The 18,941-nt window shown below is 40.2% G+C and overlaps 1 protein-coding gene across 1 annotated transcript in view; it reads right to left on the minus strand.

The window, feature by feature from the left end:
* Positions 1-451: 451 nt before the first annotated feature.
* The window catches only part of LOC141784569 (glucosidase 2 subunit beta-like), a 185,557-nt gene continuing 167,067 nt past the window's right edge, over positions 452-18,941 (minus strand). Inside the window, exons 14-15 of the mRNA XM_074662419.1 lie at positions 3,858-3,957; positions 452-1,267 (exon numbers count right to left, since the gene is read on the minus strand). Coding sequence (XP_074518520.1) covers positions 1,130-1,267; positions 3,858-3,957 — 238 coding nt within the window. The 3' untranslated portion in view covers positions 452-1,129. The remainder of the gene's footprint in view (positions 1,268-3,857; positions 3,958-18,941) is intronic.

The raw sequence follows: 18,941 nt of genomic DNA on the forward strand, positions 1-18,941 counted from the left end.
GGCTTTCTCAAAACAAGTTTCCTTACGATATTCTTATTTTCTTGGTATGAGGGATACCACTTCATTTTTTTTTAATTATGCCTTCATTTTTGGGTGAAAGTCTCTGAAATATTAGTTCATTCTATCTGTTGTAATGGAAAAACTGTCGTCCGAATCAAGCCAAAGACCCCTGTTTTCTTTGTTGTTGTTGTTTTTTTGCTTTTTTCCCATTTTTGGGTAAAATTCTCTAAAATATTTGTCCCGAGGCAAAGCCAATCTCATCCAGTGTGAAAATAATGTATTTTGAATCAAGCCATAGAGCTAGAACTTTTGTTTCTGGTTTTTCAAAATTCTGAGAAAAAAAAACAACTACAATAAAAACAAAAAACCTCAGGGCATGCCATGACTTTGACTTTCCATTTTTGAGTAAATTCTCTGAAATATTTTTCCCCTATTGAAGCTTAATCCATTCAGAGTTATAAGAAAAAGCATTCTTGATCAAGCCCAAAAGCTAAAACCAATTTTGATCTTTTTCTATAACCCTGAGAAGAAAAAAAGAAAGAAAAAAATGTCCCTTATCGAAGCAAATGTTATCCAGTGTGATTTTTTTTTTTTTTTTAATCAAGCCCTAGGGCCAAATTTTGTTCTGTGTTTTTGAAGTTCTGGGAAAAAAATCATAAGAGCCAACCCCCACAACTTTTTTTTTTTTTTTTTCAAAATTTCAAAGCCAATCCCATCATGCATTAGTAAGTAACCCTTCAAAAGTACCTTTATCTCCATGTCAACCTATCCTTGGGAGGCCCAATTTCAATCAGTGAATCAGAGTGCCAAATTCAAATGGACTGATCAGAGGTTTGGATTCAAATCAGCCAATCATGAGGCTTGATTCAAATCAGCTAATCAAAGGTCTTAATACTTCTCTATTACTCAAAGACTCAACATCTTTCAGGGTTTTGTGATGTTTTTATTTTCATGTCTTCTACATAGAGTAAATGCTTTAATTTCAATATTGCTGAGAAATAAATCCTTTTTGAAGCTTTCACTATTTTAATGACATCATGAATATAACCTTCAAGTATTTACATTTATTAGAGTAACAGTATACTAATTGTGGTGATCATCTGGTAAATGGCCCTTTACAGACTGTGGGTTATAGTTCACTGTGCACGCCACGCTGCTTGAGCACTGGCTGACAGGCCACTGGGGTCTGGAAGTCCATGATGTACTGGCATTTGCTGGGCTCTTTTGCTGATCGCAACGCTGTCTCTGTTCCACATGTCAGTATGACCTGTAAAAGCACACAGAGAGTGAGTTAAGGTGGTGCAAAAATAGAGCTTTTGTCTTAGTGCAGAAAAAGAATGTATGTCTACATGTGTTTGCATGCATGTACAGTGTTTCATAATTGTAAGAGGCCACCTCCAAGTGTTTGCCACCACTACCCTTGATCAACAATATGACACACATTACCAAAACATATTTCATTTGTATACCTAAGAAATATTCCATTGCGGATTTTATTTGTGGAAACTGTTCGTGTATGTATGTTTGAATGTATGCTTTTATGTATGTTTACATTTGTGTAGGGTTTGTATGCATGTACACAAATAAGTGTTAAATTATGCTTGTATGGTTGTGTCTGCATGAATGTACGTATGAATGAGGGAGTGAAAGAATTTATGTCAACATGTATGTAAAATTTATATATACATACAAACCTTCGTATGTTCATGTCTTGTGGACAAAACCTTTTTCCCCACACAACATTGGCAGATTTTTCTCAAGACTCCCTTAATTTGTAGATTCCTTTTATCACAGCCTAGTTCATGTTTCACCACAAGCTCTTTAGCAGGCTGTGTTAGTTTCCAACATATTCACAACTCTAAGGGGCCGTTTACACGACAACAGTTTTAGGGTGAAACGCAAAAGTTTTGTTGCGTTTCAGCCTTGAGTTTACACAGAAACAGCGTTTTAGCCGACCTAAAATGCAAACTTTTGAAAATGGGATTTTTCTGAGACGCTATTTCAGAGAACACTACACCGTTGCCGTGTAAACAGTACGCCGGCGTTTTTAATGGAAACGCTGATATCACACTCCGCAAGCGTGTACAACAGGACAACAGTACCGATTGTCGCAAACTACCATGTTGTGCTTGTGCTGCTCAATCTACTGTATCTGCTGACTGTCCTTTAACAAAATGTGCATCTGTTGCTCCACTTTTGCACTTAGTATTCACCAATACACCAGATGATTGGCTCAACTCTACTTCTGTGGAGATCTCCCAAAAGCGGCTTCTGGACAAGACAGTTATAGCACCACCTACAGGCCTGGCATGCTTACTACAACGTTTTTAGTCCATCAGTGTTTCTGTGTAAACACAGTTTTTTTTAAATGCTTTTAGCATTTTTAGATGAAACGTTTGTGTAAGGAGGGCCTTACTGTCCTACAATTTAAGGATAGGGCACATAAATGGCCAGTGAGTATTTAGCACAGGAAGATTTTTTATCAATACCACGTATAAAGAGTTTCTACTTCTGATGAGACTTCAATGATGCCAACTGAGCATGGTGAGGGGGTCTTATCAAAGGGAGTGAATTGAGTCTTTTTCAAAGGGATCCCCAGGACAGCATGAGCACATACATTAGTGAACAACATTTAATGGCCTTTGATTTAAAGAGGCAAAGCAAATAAGATGATTAAACATGCTACATTTTTAATCGTGAAAACTAAGCAGAAAAATGTAGAAGGACCTTCGAAAGCTGGTGAAAGAAGGGAGAGCTGCTGAACCAATGGGGGAACGCGAGTCAGCTCCATTCACTGTTTTTGTTTTTTTTTGTAAATTAACACCTAACGTCTAATAATGGAGTAGAATAAGTCAGACATTGATTTTATATGTTATTCAACAAAAATGCCAGAAATTAAGAGGAAAAAGTGTCTGTTTTTGGTAAAGCTGTTTAGATCGCTCTTTTTTCAACATCGCGCCATTTGACGTAACAAAAGGGACTCACATTCCCTCACTCCACTTTCACCTGATGTAAATAAAAGGTTGTGATGAGTGAGATTGGGCATTTTGGGGCGTGTTTATTGTGTTTCTAACAAAGTATTATTCAATTTCACCATTTATTAAGATTATTGGGATTAGCTATCCAAGCTGCTGGATGCAGAAATACTAGCTAAACAGGGCATCAAGTCCACTGGCTTTCGTTAGCTTCATTGTCTCCAGGAGACCCTGTGGTTTATTAATTTAGGAATTTCTTTCAGGACATTGTTTTTAAGTCATTTTCTATCAATTTCTTAACATTTGTCTTTAGCTTGCAAGATGCCCTTTAACTTAGAAAAAACAAAAATTTACCAAAATCACAAAACATCCCTTGTTCCTAATAGGAAGAGAAAACCAATGACTAATTAGAATTAATTTTATTTCTGTAATGACTTTAGTTCCCAAGCCAGTGTAAACCACCTCACCTGTTGTCTATTCAGAACAGAGGGAGTTAAAAGCAGGCTGTTGTTTCGTAACGTTGACTGACATCTTAAGTGCTCAACAGCACAGGAGACGTGTTTTACCAAAGGAAAAGGGTTTTGTTTTGAGAGCGTTTACGGGAGAATTTAACTCTTCAGCTCTAAAATGTCCACAATTGTCGTAACAAATTAAAATCCAAACAGGATCTGTATCCCATCTTTTATTTAGGGAGGAACTTCCTTTACTGCTCCGTGTATCCATCTGTGTATTTGACAGGCTGTCGGTGTGCTCGTACCATTTGTTCATCTGTCTGTCTATTAGTTTATTTATGCCTGCCTCTTTGTGCGCTCATATGCTCCTATCACTGGGAGTGTGTGAGTTTGTTTGTGTGTGTGTTAGTGGAACACATGTAGTACTTACAGTAGTGCTGCGGGAACCTCCTTGCCAGCATGGTTCTCCATTCTCATACACCATCTGACTGTACTGGTCCTTTGGAGCTCCAGCCCACATCCCCCACTTCCTGAAATGATCAAAACAAAAACAGCAGCTGGTTGATCAGAATCAGAATCAATTTTCATTTCCAAGTAAGTTTGCATATTAATAGTTATGTTCATGTTTTTAATTGTGGCCTGATTTTTTACGCCCTAAAGGAGGTTACGTGTGACCGTACATGGGTATCCTTTTCAAGACGGGATGACAGCTCTTTCAGCCATCTCCAAACCACTGCTGTGGTTTGAAGAAATACATTTGTTGTTGTGTTCAGTGATGATAGTTGATATTTTGCTGGAAAAAGTTTCATTAATGTATGCTAACCACTAGCATTCTGATAGAATTCCCAAAGTACATTAGCATCTAGCATCTAGCTAGCGCCGAGTGGTCTATATTGTTTCTGGTAGATTAAGAGCTACATAACATGTTGAATGTATTAAAAATGACTCTTGTGCGAGACTATTACACTTGCTTGTATGTTCGGTGATGAAAGTTGATATTCTGCTGGAAAAAGTTTCATCAATGTATATCTGCTAGCATATTAATAGAATTCCCGATGTACGTTAGCATCTAGCTAGCGCCAAGTGCTCTATATCATTTCTGGTAGATTAAGAGCTACATAACATGTTGAATGGATTAAAGTTGACTCTCTTATGCAAGACTATTACACCTGTTTGTGTGTTTATTCATGAAAATGCTATATTGCTGAAAAAACGAAGCTTTATGGATGTATGCTACCTGCTAGCATACATCTTGTAAGAGATTTATGTATCAGTGGGCTCTTGGGGAGATCTCTTGTAGCCCTGTTTTTACCTTATGCTTTCATAAAAGTACAAACATATGAAGTGAGAGGTACATACACATGATTACACTTACTTTAAAGTATGACTGACCTGAAGCTCTCAAGTTTAAAAACAATAAGTCTTCTAGCTTAGGCTAGCTACTGTTAGCAAATTAGCTGCAAAGCTCCAAACAAATAAAAACACTACATTTTAAAGCCTTTATACGACTTGCTACATAGAGTTGTACTCAATAACTGGAAGATTCTCTGTATAGCATTAACAGAAACTTTAGGCAAATCCAGCAAACACCGAATTTATTCAGTCTCTGCCATCATAACACTGTCCACTGTCACTTTGTACAGCTTCTGCAATCTGTGCATAGAGCTTTTTAACAAGAAAATAATAAAAATGCAAGATAGAATATAAAAAAAGTGAAGACACAAGATATACATATATTCAAAACAAAAAATTATAAATATAAATAAATAAAACAAATAGATAATAATAATAATAATAATAATAATAATAATAATAATAATAAATTAAATTAAAATATAATAAAAAATAGGATTATTCACAGAAACACATAATAATCATAATTATAATGAAAAACAGAGGGTACAAGGTGCAACTGGAGCTGTGCATTTTTAAAGTTCAGAGGGCATTAATGTAACGCATAAGCACTTAATTTGAGAAAGTACTTTTAAAACAAAGTTTTTGGTCCTATTTAAATGAATCAGCCATTTTCTAACCTAAATATTTGAAACAAATTTAACAAAGGAAAAAAAAAATTTTCAACAGCACAAGGTTGGCTGGTTGAAAAAAAAAAACACTTCCTCCTGGCAAGATGGCTGCTCTGGCAGCGCCCTCTTTTGGATTGTGTCCCCTCTCCTCTTCAACAATGGAGGGGATATATTAATTACCATTTTGTCTGAGTTAATTCTGTGTGCAATAACACACAGGGGAGGGAGAAGAGAAAATCTCAAGGCCAGCAAAGCAAATGAGGTTGCGCCTGCCCGGTGCGAGCTAATTACATTCTCACCAAACATTTGGAGAAGCAAAGCAAACCAGGGTGCCGGTGGAGCCGCTCCAACGCTGCTCGCAGTACTGACAGATGCCATTTGATCACGCTCTCACCAGCAAACTTCCTGTGATCTTTTGTTGAACTTCAGCATCTCCTTTGAGGTGGCTTGGAGTGCTGTCGTGCTGCTGGTAAGTATTGATTTTTGTAAAAACATTGTAATCCTGTTAGAGGGGGAAATCTTCTCCGCATTTGCTGCATGGTTGATTGAAGATTGGACTAAATTGCTTTGATCTCTTGCCCTACACAGGCTAGCAACTATTTTCTGTCTGAAATGCTAAATACCCAGAAGACTTAACAAGTAATTCTATCAATCTTTGCTGGCTTGTAAATGTTCTGTTAATCACTGCAGAGGAAAAAAACCCCACAAAATGCTGTAAATTCAGTGAATTGTTCTTTTAATCTGTCTGAGAGCTTTTCTCACTCATGCCAAACAAAACAAGTACACAGCACTCGATCAATGTCTGCGCAGTGACCTCCCCACAGCGGGTTGAAGCAACGCTGTTCTTTGAGCAGTGCTGTTAGTATAACAAAAGCTATCTATAATAGTGCTTTTGTGGTTAGATTGGTTTTGGAATTAACCTTTTTGTACTCTCATTTGATAATTAAAAACCAAACTACTTTCCTTTTTGTCAGGGATTCCTATCTAGCAGCTAAAAGGGTTGATAAAAAACACCATAGCTTGGTAGTTTGGAGTGCCAGTTAAACAGGGACTGACAACGAATCCACACCAAACATCACGTCTCCGCTCAAAAGGCAAAAGGAAATGAAATCATACCTCACCCTTCGCTTCATCTCCACTACCTTTTAATTGCTGCTTCTGTAAAAGGAGCTTTCTTTGCTTTCATGAGTCTCAATGGGTGCATCTCAAAGCTCCTTCCTTCCTCCCTTTGCGTCTTAGTCCCTCCCACCAGAGATGATGGAGAGACGCGAGGAAATGAAGAGAGCAGAGAGGAATTGAGGAGATTTGTTTTCAGAGCAATGGGACATCCTCTCCTCTGATTCTGTTCAGTATTTTGTGCTTTAAACTCACAACAAACACTTTTTAATCACACTTTTATTTCCTGTTTCTGAACGATCCTCAGCGACTGTTTTCAGCTCATTTTTTCTCTCTCATTAAACTCTGTTGTGTTTGTGAAGTTTCATGTTGAGAAGTCTGAGCTGCTGCAGCATCCAATCAGAGAGTGATATTCCATATGGGGGCGTGTCTGTCAGTGAAAAGACTTCCTCACCACTCTGATCAGTTTTCTCCCTCCTCTCTCCTCCGAGCACAATTATCGCTTCCTTCAATAGAAAGAAACTACTTCTGGTGCCGCGGAGGAACAAGGAGAGAGGAGACTGCAGTTTATCGCTTTGTTGTTGCATCTCTATAAATTTGCAGATTCCAAATAATTTCAGAATTACAGTAGGTGGTGTGTTGGCAAAAAGACATGTCTGACGGTGTGTTTAAGCAGATATGGACATCAAGATCAAAACTCACTTTCCCGCACGCTGTAACTCCTAAAACTTCTCCTCTCCTCTAGCAACCATATAATTTTATGACTGGCTGAGGTAATGCACTTTCAACCAACGGGAAAGTAGTGTCATGTTTTTGTGCTGTTTTTTTTTTAAATCTGGTCATCTGACACACTGAACCTAAATCCTCTTCAAATTACTGAGCCATCATTTATCTTTGACTACCAAACTTTTCTTTGGAGGTTGAATCCGTCTCGTGTTGTCGCAAGGTGAGCGGAGGAGGAGGGGTATTTGTCGCGTCACAGAGTTAGGGAGGTGGAGCAGAGATGCTGTGTTACTGAGTGAGTTATGGACACAGAGAAAGGGACAAAAGAAAAAATAAAATGGTATAATTAAAATATTGATATATCACCAAGTCCTACTTCATCCCTCCACTAAAAGGGAAAAGTGGGACACCCATTGGTGGATGGATCAGCCCGATAAGTGAGCAAAAGTGTTTAACAAATGAATGTTGCTAATTGGTTTCTGAAGAGTGGATACAAATCTCAAAGTTAGCAGATGCAATATTCGAAATGTTGACTCCATCTGACTCTGAAGAGGTGTCTTTAAATCAAAGCCTAACAAACCCAAAACAGTCGCAAGCCATGCCTCTAGTCTCTAGTGCACAACTGTTGCCAACCCTTAGTCTTTAACAGCAACAAAAAAAGCTCCTCCTCTAAAGATCAACTGCCTCAGGCTGTAATGTTTTCAGGTGCATGGACATTCCAATATAAGGTCTATCAGGCTGTTCTTGGCTTTTGGAGCCAGCCTCAAGTGGACTCAAGGAATTCCACTGTGACTTCTTTTATCAACCATGGAGGTTAAGACTCAGAGAACACACTTCAGTCTCCATTCAAATGTCTAAAACTGACTCTACAGTTTGAACAGAGCAGGGATCCTGGAGATAGAAAAACATTTTTTTTCTCGTCCATCTCAAATACCTGCCTCAGTCTATAAATTCAGAATTTCTTTCCATATTTCTGTCGTTTGGTTCTGGTTTGACCTTGATGAGAGCAAACATGGACTCCTCTCAAAAAGCACTCTCCAGCTTCCACTGACACCCGCCTGTCCACAGGTCTCTCAGTGTGGCTTCTCTTCCATCCGTGGTGTGCATGGCTTATTTAAGATGCCTGGACGGGTCGTTCGCAGGTGAATTGCTCGCACAAGTGGAAGCCGGCAGGGCCCCAGCGTCTCGCCTTTTTCCTTCCAGCCTGTTTGATTGGGTTTTAGCACTCTCTTAGTACCAGGAGGCCCTCAAATGGATTGCTGTCAGGGGCTGCAGACGTGTCAAGCGGAGAGAGTGACAGTGCTATGGGTCTGCTGGCAGTTGGTTGACCATGTGGAGATCCCATGCGCATCACCTCCGCTCCACCTTATCTGCTTGGGCCTCCCATGGCTTCACACGAATAATTCTACTCTTTTTCTCTCGATCTGCAACCCAAGCCCAAAGGAGGCAGCAACAGCCGTCATGTAGGACACACAAGTCACAATGGACCTCATTTATCAAGCATGCGTACGACCGAAAAATGGGCACACGCTCCTATTCACACACAGATCAGCTTTGATCAATCTGAACGTGGGCATTGGGCTCAAATCCCATGACAGGTCTGAGTTTGTGTCAGCAGGCAGCGCGGTGCAGTGAGAGAAATCAGTCTGTGGAGGAGAATTATTCGATCATATGAGCGCAAAACATTTTCAGACAGAAAAAGTGATATTGTTCGTTTAATATTTAGATGGTTGAATAAGATATGGATAGGAGCGTACTCTGTGATTGGCCCTGGTACGCATGTTTTAAAAATCACACGTAAACGTTGCCGTAAGCTCTTTTTTAGAATAGAATAGTATAGGATAGAATAGAATAGAAAATACTGTATTTATCCCGAGGGAAAATTCAGGAAGAGTCACAGCAGCAGATAAGAAAACATAAGTAAGAAAGTTTATAGAAAGTGCAAAAAGTTCCATAAGAAAATAGATAATGACAGCTTGTCGATCATTGTCCAGTTCTGTCTCCTGGATCCTGTCTGCTCACAGCAGGTGAAGTTCTTCCAATGTGGCGTTGGTGTCTGATGTTAGCTCCGTTAGCCATGTTTGTGAATAGCATGATGCTACTCTGCCTTCTGGTATTCCCTCTGTTGCTGGGTTAGCACAGCTAGCTCGTCAATCTTATTCAAGACAGATCTTAAATTCCCAATAACGATGGATGGAAGGACAGGTCGATGTCGTCACTTCTTAGCTCACACCTGAGAACCAGCACGTCGTCCTCACCTCCTCCTCCTCACCTTGTGGGGAAACATCCGGCCTTGCACCAGTTAGCATTAACATTCTACAGGCTGCTAACAGCTGATTTCACATGTAAACAATGCAGCCATGGTTACATGTAGGATCTCAACCAACAAAGTATTTACAAAATACATTAAAAAGTAATGATTCACTCCAAATGCAAAAATGACAAAAAGGAGATGAAAAAATTACAAGAAACGGACAAGGAAGAGAGAGCTGCAGTAACAGGCAGCCACAACCAGTAGGACAGCGCCGAGAAACAATCCAGATTTTTACACCCAGATCTGCACCAATTCCCATGCAAGATTGATAAATGAGGGCCAATGAGCCTTTATTGTATGATCATGGCGCCACGCTGCACGATCACACCGTTATGGAAGCCTGACCCAGACAGAAAAAGCCCAAATATACAAAATAAACCCTCTAGCTCGATGACAACTTCATTTTCTCACCCAATTCATCAGAGTTTGGCTCTGGGCATCAGCCATGACGCTTCCTTGCACTTAAAGCAGCAGGACCAGACCCCTTCAATTATCCCACTCCTCTTTCGCAGCAACCACTGCTTTTTAAACACAAATTCTAGGAGCACAACAAGGAAAACAGACCCATTTCTGCCTCTCAGGACAAAAAGGTAGGAATGAATTAAGTAACATAAGCAGATTAACATCGACGGCAGAGAGTAAACTGCATCTTTGCTTTTGCAGAATATCCATCCCCGACCTCATGGAGACAAGAGAGAGAGCCCACAAAAGCAGACTTCCTTTTAAAGATTAATGACGGCAGATATTGAGCACTGCTCCTTTTAAGGGCCTGAAACCTGGGGAATCGTATTCACAGGTGAATGATTCACTCCCTGTCTGGTTTCATCTAATACCATAAAACACACCTTCCATCTCAGATAAACCTGTAATCGCAGCATATCTAGCCAGCCTAAACCTATTATCTATACATTTGCCTTGCATTGTGGGTGAGATAGTGGGTTTCTGAGAACTCCGACATGCCTCACATTAGGGAGGCAATCTCATTTCATTTTCGCTCTGAGTCACTAAGGTGTGATTTCTATTGACACAGAAAAGCAGATGGAGTTATGATTTAATTACAGCCCAACTTCCAGAAAAAAAGACAAGAAAAATAGAAAAAAAACAGAAGAAGTTGCTGCAAGACTAAACAAAGTGTTAAAGAATTCCAGTGAAAAGTTTAAGATTTGTTGGTCTTAGAAAACTTAAATTGTTTCACTGATTTTTTTTTTTTATAATCTGATCCTCATTAGGAATAATTAGCATTAAAAAGGCTGATTAGCCTCCTTTCTTCCTCTGAGCTGTTATAAGCTCCTCTTATTTCCCTAAAATCATGCGGTCACCACTGATTGTGTTTTAAACTTCCTCATGGCGATAATCCACATGCCTTGAGCGATTAATCCGGGAGATCCACAGCTAATCTCGCGCAACACTGAGAGGAGAGTTCCCCTCCTGTGATACAGCCACGAATCAACCTTTCAGAGGCAATTATCATTTAGACAACTCCACTCTGGTGTTTTAACAGCCCGCAGAAAGCTGAGAGAGGAGAAAAGGAATCTGGGCCAGAGCTGCACTGATGTTGTGTCTGCGGATGTTTGTGTGTTTTGAGACCCTGGGCCGACTCTGGAGAGAAATGGACGAACATAACCACAGAGAAAACAAGAACACAGCGCTGGCCCCGTTTAGAACGTCTGTGGTTTCCCCAAGAAAACAAAATATTAATTTGTTTGTGTGCCTTCCAAGCTCTCTCTGTGTTTGTACACATTAGAAAGCTGACTTTAACTGTGCTAAAGCGTCATTAAGTCTGCTCCTCAAGCAGAGGCCAGCTGCATACCATTATACGTGGTAGCAACAGGTTTGCATACATTGAAAGGAATACACAACATCGGTTTTTCGAGCTGACATGGATAACTTCTAATAATAATAATAATAATTAAAGCTGCTAGTAGGCGGGCCCTCATGTCCTCGCTGCCACATGTGCAGCAAAATCTGGCTCAGCCAAAAGCCATTCGTATGGATGGGGTGTGGTCCTGGCAGCAAGCTTACATGGGTAATTTTAATTGTAGTAAATATGACTTGTCCCCACTAGGTGGTGCCAGTGTGTTGCCAACTCCTCAGCATCGGAAGTAGCTATAGCCCTGCCCAAAAGTTGCTAGAAGTTGCCAGATTTGGGGGGGAGGCTACTCTGTCCCTACGCAGTACAGCGGGGGTGGGGGACTCAGCCTGCAGCTGCCTACCTGTCAACTGAGCCGTCCTAGTGCCTGTAGTGTACAGCTGGCCATGCATGAACGGGGAAAGAGAGAAAACAGTGCTTTTTTTTAAACTTTTCTCCCATGATCTTGGAGCCGCCGACCACCAAAAAGAGCTAAATTTGTCGCTAGTCGCTTTTCTCTAATTTTGTCGCTGGGTGGTCCAGAAAGTCACTGAAAATAGCGACAAAATTGCTAAGTTGGCAACACTGAGTGGTGCTGTTCTATTACTGTGATACATGTGGAGATAAGTCCAGAGTGGGAGTGAGATCATGTGTGTAAAATTGGAAACAAAATTAAGTATGTAAATAAAAGACAAAACCATTCATTCCCAAAGGGTGGTGCTATTGCAGTAGCAGAGATTTTCCATCAAGGTAGTATTCTCACGATTCGATTCTGTAATATTTTGCTTTCAGGGGCTGATTCAATTTAAATTGCGATCCTTTGATATTTATGATTTTTGAAAATTTTAGTTTGCTTTTTTAACACCAGACCATGTGAAAAAGCTAAATGATAATGATAATGTCTACAGACTATATCAGGGGCCATATTTTCCCATAAAATGCACATCATGTGAGTCATTTCACATTTCACCCTCTGGTGGAGAAAAGTGGTAACTTTTTTCCTATCCAGTTAAACAAACAAAGTCTGAAATGAAGAAAAAAAAATCTTGACAAAGAATCCCGATTCTGATAATGTCGAACAAAAAATTACGGAATATTGATTTTCAGTTTTTTTCTCACACCCCTAGTGGCCAGGTGCCTTCTGTAAGAACTTTTCATGTTCTCCGTGTGTCTCCAATTAGCAAAATTTAAATCTAAAAATATAAGTCCTATGCTGAAACTGCAGTTCTTTAAAATTCCACTAGAGGCAGGCTTCAGAAACATGCCACCGAAGGCAAAATAATCATGTTGAATAATCATGATAGTTTAGGTCTGATTAGCTCTTTTCGCTATCACCCCACATGAAACAGAAGGGAGGGGGAGGCAAAAATTGTCAACAGGTCAAAATAGCTTTTGAAACAATACTAATAAAATACAATACTGTATTAAAAACAATCCTGACATATTTCCCCCATACCACCCCCTGCCCCATGTTCTTTAAGGAGAAGCAGAGTTTGCTGATGTTTTTGCAGAACATTACACTGCAGAAAACTGACCAGCTATCATCTGGTATAATGAGACGATTGAGGGGCGAGTGAGGTCTTATTTCATAAGTCTGTAATGATGGAACATGTATTTTTGACCACTCTGATTTTCACAGAAATCACTAGAAGAAATGGTAAACAAATAGAGCATCCATATGTTACTTCCATAGTTAATGAATACGTCAGGAAAAGCTGCTGACCTTTGGTCTTTTTTGGTCTTCTTTGGTCCAGATAAATGTTTTCTTTTTATTCAGCTCAGCTATCAGAAAACATGTCTCAAATACTGCAGTCACTGGATTAGGACATTGGGTAACACAATTGAGTCACCAAAAGACAAAATAGAGAAAAATGGAGGTATCAACAACTCACAGTTAGGTTTGGTAAAAATTTTTAAATGACACTCTGTTACAGCAACTCATCCCTTCAGTTTCGATGAGGAGATGTCCAGGCCCTTCAAGAACACTCCATTCAGAGAAACTGTCAACACCCTCATGTGTCAGCTCAGCTTTAGATTACCTTTAAATACTCCTCTAACAACCAGCTCCTCACTCTGAGCCCTAACCCGTGCTAAGATGGTGTAAAGTCTGCGCTTATTACCGTCACCTTCTCACTGTAGCATCCACTCATTAGCCGCCGCCGCAGAGAATTATCCCTCACAGCCGTGCTTTTCTCTGCTTTAACAAGGGGTCTGGGCCAGCAAGTTAGTCTCCTCACTATGCTGTTAATGCGCTAATCATTTACAGCACGAGACGCCGAGCTGCACCGGCAGGTACAGAGAGTGATTTGGAGGCCGCTGGCTAATTTGGATCAGCTGAAGAATAAATGCCCCCAAATCTCTCTCCCTCTCCCCTTTTTCTCACTGCTGAGCGCTGCCAAGCTTTGCTCACCTCTGCCTCTTGTGTAAGGTCACCAATCAGAGAGCCCAGACACTCATTACTGTGCCAGGCAGAGACGCTCCTCTCACCTTTCTACCACGCGCCATGCCCTGCACCTTAATAAATAATTCATTCACACAGAAACATGTGAAGGGCACATGCTCACTCAACCTAGTTACACACAAAGAGTATTTATTTATCTTCACAGTGGGAAAAATCAAATATATGTCATTACAGATAAAAGCAGATGAGGGGATATAAATAAATCTCCGGTGGGTCAGACAGCAAAATGGGTGTTTTTGTGTCCAGTAGCAGCTCCCAAGGCCTGTTTTTTGTATAACTGACCCAAATAATTACCTTAAATCACAGAGTAACATCCATGGCGCAATTTGTGTCTGTGTAAACAGACCACAGGGTCGTTTTTATTTTCTAAGTTGCACCTGTAGATGTAACTCAGGGTGTATATTTCACCAACATCTCCTGACAGACATGAATCAGGGCTCATGTCAAACCCAAATCAGTATTCTTTAACAGCTCACTCGTGCCTCATTAACAGCTGGGCGGGATGTTGCCATGGCAACCCAGCAGAAAGGCCATCAGGGGTTCACAGTGTCAACACCCACCCCCCTACACTCCATCCCTCCACTTCTTACCACTTTAACCCTCTCCTCAGACACAAGAGTCGTTACCCTCTCACACTGATTGCTGGATTAAGTGTGGGCTGTGACTGTTCAACAAACACATTACCACCACTAATATATAGGCCATACATTCTCAAACACGAGGGTGTTATATAAATGAATTTCTTTGCCTGGTTTCACCACTGTACAACTGTGACAGGCACTAAACTGCTGCCATGTTTCCAAGTAAAGAGGGCCCCTCTCTGCTAATGGCACTTCAGCGAATGACCTGGACAGCTTGAAAACGAGCACATTAAGTAGAACACTTAAATGTATAATTATGCACTCGTGGGGGAACTGTCACCACAGTGAGGGTTAAATCATTACAGCTTGGATAACACAAAAATAATTAAATAAAAAACACTTTTTTTGTTTTGTTTTGGATAATCAAAAAAGAAGAGGTGTCTGCAAAACGGCAAACATAGCCATAACTTAAAAGATATACGTGTGAAAATATAATGTTTCTATGTGATGATTTGATTAATAATTCAGGCATGTCAGGAAAATAATGTATAAAATGGATTAAGAGCACTAGCAGTATTTCATATTTCTGTGGACTGGCTGAGACAGTGTATGTGGCTGATAAAAAAAATGTTGTTGATCTTTGTTAATTTAAAGGAAAGTCATAATGACAAAAACAAATATCAATATTGTGCTTGAAATAAGTACAGAGAATATGTTGCGAGTTTCTTTGAAATAGCTGCATAAGACCTATTGGATTATTCATGTATTCATTGCATAATGTCACCCATTTGTTTCTGAAGCATAATTTTGAACTCTGCCGTCAATGGTTGCCATGTTGACATGCTGACTCAACCTGACTTTGGTTGAATACGTGACGTCTGGCCTAAAAATATGAAAGCTAGTGGTCTAGGTCGTGCCCCATGAGGTTCCCCCTTGAACAGGTGGCCTGGGTTTGAATCCACTGTCCTATACTCTCCGGTTAAAGACATTAAAAGCCCCAAAAATAACTTTAAAAAAAGAAAGCTACTATTCAGAAGCATAAAAACTGCGGTTATTCGAATTCCACTTGAAGCTAACGGCAGAAACACCAAAAACCACATCAGATCAAACCAAAAAAGTAGATTCTAACAGCAGAAACAAACATGTTTATAGCCCAGATGAAAAACAATTAAAGTCTGAAAAGCTTATTTATCAACACACAGCACAGGTATGAATTTGTTCACAACTCTTATTTGTGAATATATATTTAATCTATGAATTTTTCCCAAGTAAGAGTGTGGCTGACTTAGTCACTGTTAATAATAGGCTTAAAAATGTTTATCAAACACTGATGGGTGACATCCCACTATGTCCATTTATTGCAGTTTAAAGGTACAGAAGCAGTGGAAATGCAGGGGTTCTTGCCTTTTTGTGAACAGCTTTTGTGTACTGGCCTTAAATGTATAATGTGAAGAACAATGGACCAAGTACAGACCCTTGAGGGACACCACAGGTGTATTAATCTTCAAAAATACATTAAATGTACAAGTTTAACCAGTTTTACAGATAGAGGAATGAGCTTTTCTGGAACCAAGAGTGACATGTGGATCGGGCCCCACCTGTATGACATGTCACAGTAACCGATGAGCTAGCTAACAATCAATATAATGCAGTGCAAATCATGTAGGAGCGGATAGCAGCCGAAAGTGAGTTAAAAAACAAAAGGTCCTTGGAACTTTGAGAGATTTTGGATTTGAATAAAAAAGTATTATAGCATAATCATCCACAGATTTTATTACAACAGTGAAGGTAAGTTAAAATTTGCTAACCTTAGGCAATATGAAAATGAGTTGCATCATTTTGCGCTTGTGTTGTACGTCGCTTTTGACAAAAGCATCTGCTTAAAGAAACTGAAAAATTGAAGTTATTTGTGTTGTTAAAACCAAGTTATCATAAGGTTAGGTTTGACTGTGTTTGTTTATTTCTCCCGGCTGTTTGCTTGGCGATGTCTAAGAAGCCAGAGATTCAGGTCAGCTAAGGATGAAATGTCTTCCAATTGTTTTGATAAAATTTTCTTCCATAAAACAAAAACTTGATCAGCTTTCAGGGAGCTATCGTTGTTTATCTTTTATAAGTTTAAAAAAAAATAAATCAACCACTTACTCCTGGAGTTCAAATATGTGAATCAGTAAATGGATGGCGTTGGTGTCACCCAGTGCAGTTGGTTAACAAACATGTTTGGCTCAATTTAGCATTAGCAAGCATGCTAATGAGTTCTTCTGTTCCTGGTCCTTTTGGAGCAGATTTAGTGAAGGCTAGAAAAAGTATAACCAAATGCTAACGTATAAGGAAACTATGTTGTTATCTGCCTCCTGTGAGTGCGCTGATTGTCTTAAGAGGTGTTGAAGTGTCATTTCCAGCTTCAGATCAATTTATTTGTTCTCATTCCTAGCCTGCTTGTGTTTAAGGACTTTCTGATAATCTTAAAGCTCTCTCGTGATTGCTTTGCAACGAAATGGCCACCTATTGAGATAATTAGCTACACTTCTTCTCTACTATTTATACAGGCTGCAGAGAAACTGTAAGTGAGCAGTGATTAATCTTCGGAGAAGATATTTTCAATCTGAACTTCTTTCCTTTTACTACTTTAAAAAGACGAGGGGAATTCTCAGCAGCCCTCATGAGAAAATGATTCTTATTGATCTAATGAACATATTTCCATATTACCATGGCCACAGACAAGACAGTCTCTCCTTCTCTGGATGTGCGCCAATAAATCTGCTCAGCTGGATCACTCAAGCTCGGGCCCCTCAGAGGACTCTGACAGCCTGGAGGCATCCACATGGCTGCGCCTCTTCCTCTCCACACAGGGGGATTTTCTTTCTGTTACATTTTGGAGATCGGTTTTTGAGAACAATATAGGGTCACTGGTTTCAAAGTGAGCTTGGCAGCAGGTGTGAGGAGAGAGTGTTGTTGCGCTAGGTGTGTACCGCGCTGAAAAGAGGCAGATCTGTAAACAGCAGGCGTATGTCTACAGCAGCACACGACCTATTTGTATTTTCCACAGTGGCCAGCACATCCCACTCTCTCTGGGGTTGCTCTGCGCTGTCATTTCAGCTGCCTGGCTCCTTCTCCTTGCAGCGGGCGCACGCAGTCATTCAGTGTGGTTTCAATGTTGCTAGGCTACCTCAGTTCTGCACTATTTTTCTGTTTGAAAATCTACTGTTCAATAAAGCAGTTCAAGGGAGACCTGTGGGTTTGAATACTGAGCGATATGAACCTGCAGGAGTAACTGACAACACTAATGGCCTTTTTTTTGTTTCACAGTACCCTTTTTGCCTCTTTTCCCTTGACTCTGTCACACAGAAACACTATGACTGCCTACATGTACAGCCAATGTGCTTTCTTTAGTCATGATAATCATATACAGAACATTTATAACCTTCCCTTCTTGTATCTTCTTGTTTTAAAAGGTGCACAATCTGAGTCATAACCAGAGTGGTGAAAATCTTCTCTCCTCCTTTATGGTCTTTTTTCATATCCACCCTCACAGTCTATGAGCTATTATTATTCTTGTTTTGTCTGTCCTGTTCTGAGCTTTGCATGTTGGGCGTATTCCAAGCCTGGCCTGTCAAACAAAGACTATTTCCAAGGTTGAAGGCTGCTCACTGGGGCCCTGTGCAATTTCAGCGCTGCCTTTTTTTCCCCTTCTGCCTCTCCTCGTGTGCCCTCCGTGATGCTGAGAGCAGAGCGGTTTGACCCCAGCACAATAAAAAGGCCAGCTCCTTGAACTTTGGAGGGCGGCACACGCCGACCCCGCGACCCAGACCGCGAGGCCACATGATTTCCCTGGGGTCATAAAACAAAAACTCATCTGGCGACCCTTCAAGTGATCCCTCCCTCCCTGCCTCCCTCCCTCCCTCCCCCACAGCTGCATTTCAATCGCGCTCACCTCGTCTGTCTGGAAGAAAATATGCTTCATCTCAGTGAGGACAGGCTGTCATTGTTATGATGCAGCTTTTGTCCATAGACTGTATAAAACAAAGACAGCAACAACAACTGCTCAGTGAAATCAGCTGTTTGCTTTTGAAGAGGCGTCAGGCGCCTACCCTTTAGTGAAAAATCAGCCACACCTGGTTCTATGCCTGGTTTTTATAATGTTTGGATCTAACGCTTAGCCAAAAGAAAATAAAAACAGATGAAACTGAAATACAGGAAGCAAGGTATAGGGACCAAAATGAAATGCTCCGCTTTAAAATGATCATTTAAATATGTGCACTGTTGGGGATTCCTTAGCTTTTAAAGCAAATCCCAAGTGGAAACTTCAGGAACTACAGTTTTGTGCAGTTTCACATGATGGGAATCATTTGTAAGCTGATAAATTAATGTTTGATTTAAATTTTCTATTTACATATCTGGCCTTTATGATGACATGTACATACATGTCATGCATGTCAATGCTAACTG

The sequence above is a fragment of the Halichoeres trimaculatus genome, unplaced genomic scaffold (genome assembly GCF_033239565.1).
Source record: "Halichoeres trimaculatus isolate MK-OKI-2021-1 unplaced genomic scaffold, fHalTri1.1 fHalTri1_scaffold_22, whole genome shotgun sequence".
Lineage (NCBI taxonomy): Eukaryota > Metazoa > Chordata > Actinopteri > Labriformes > Labridae > Halichoeres > Halichoeres trimaculatus.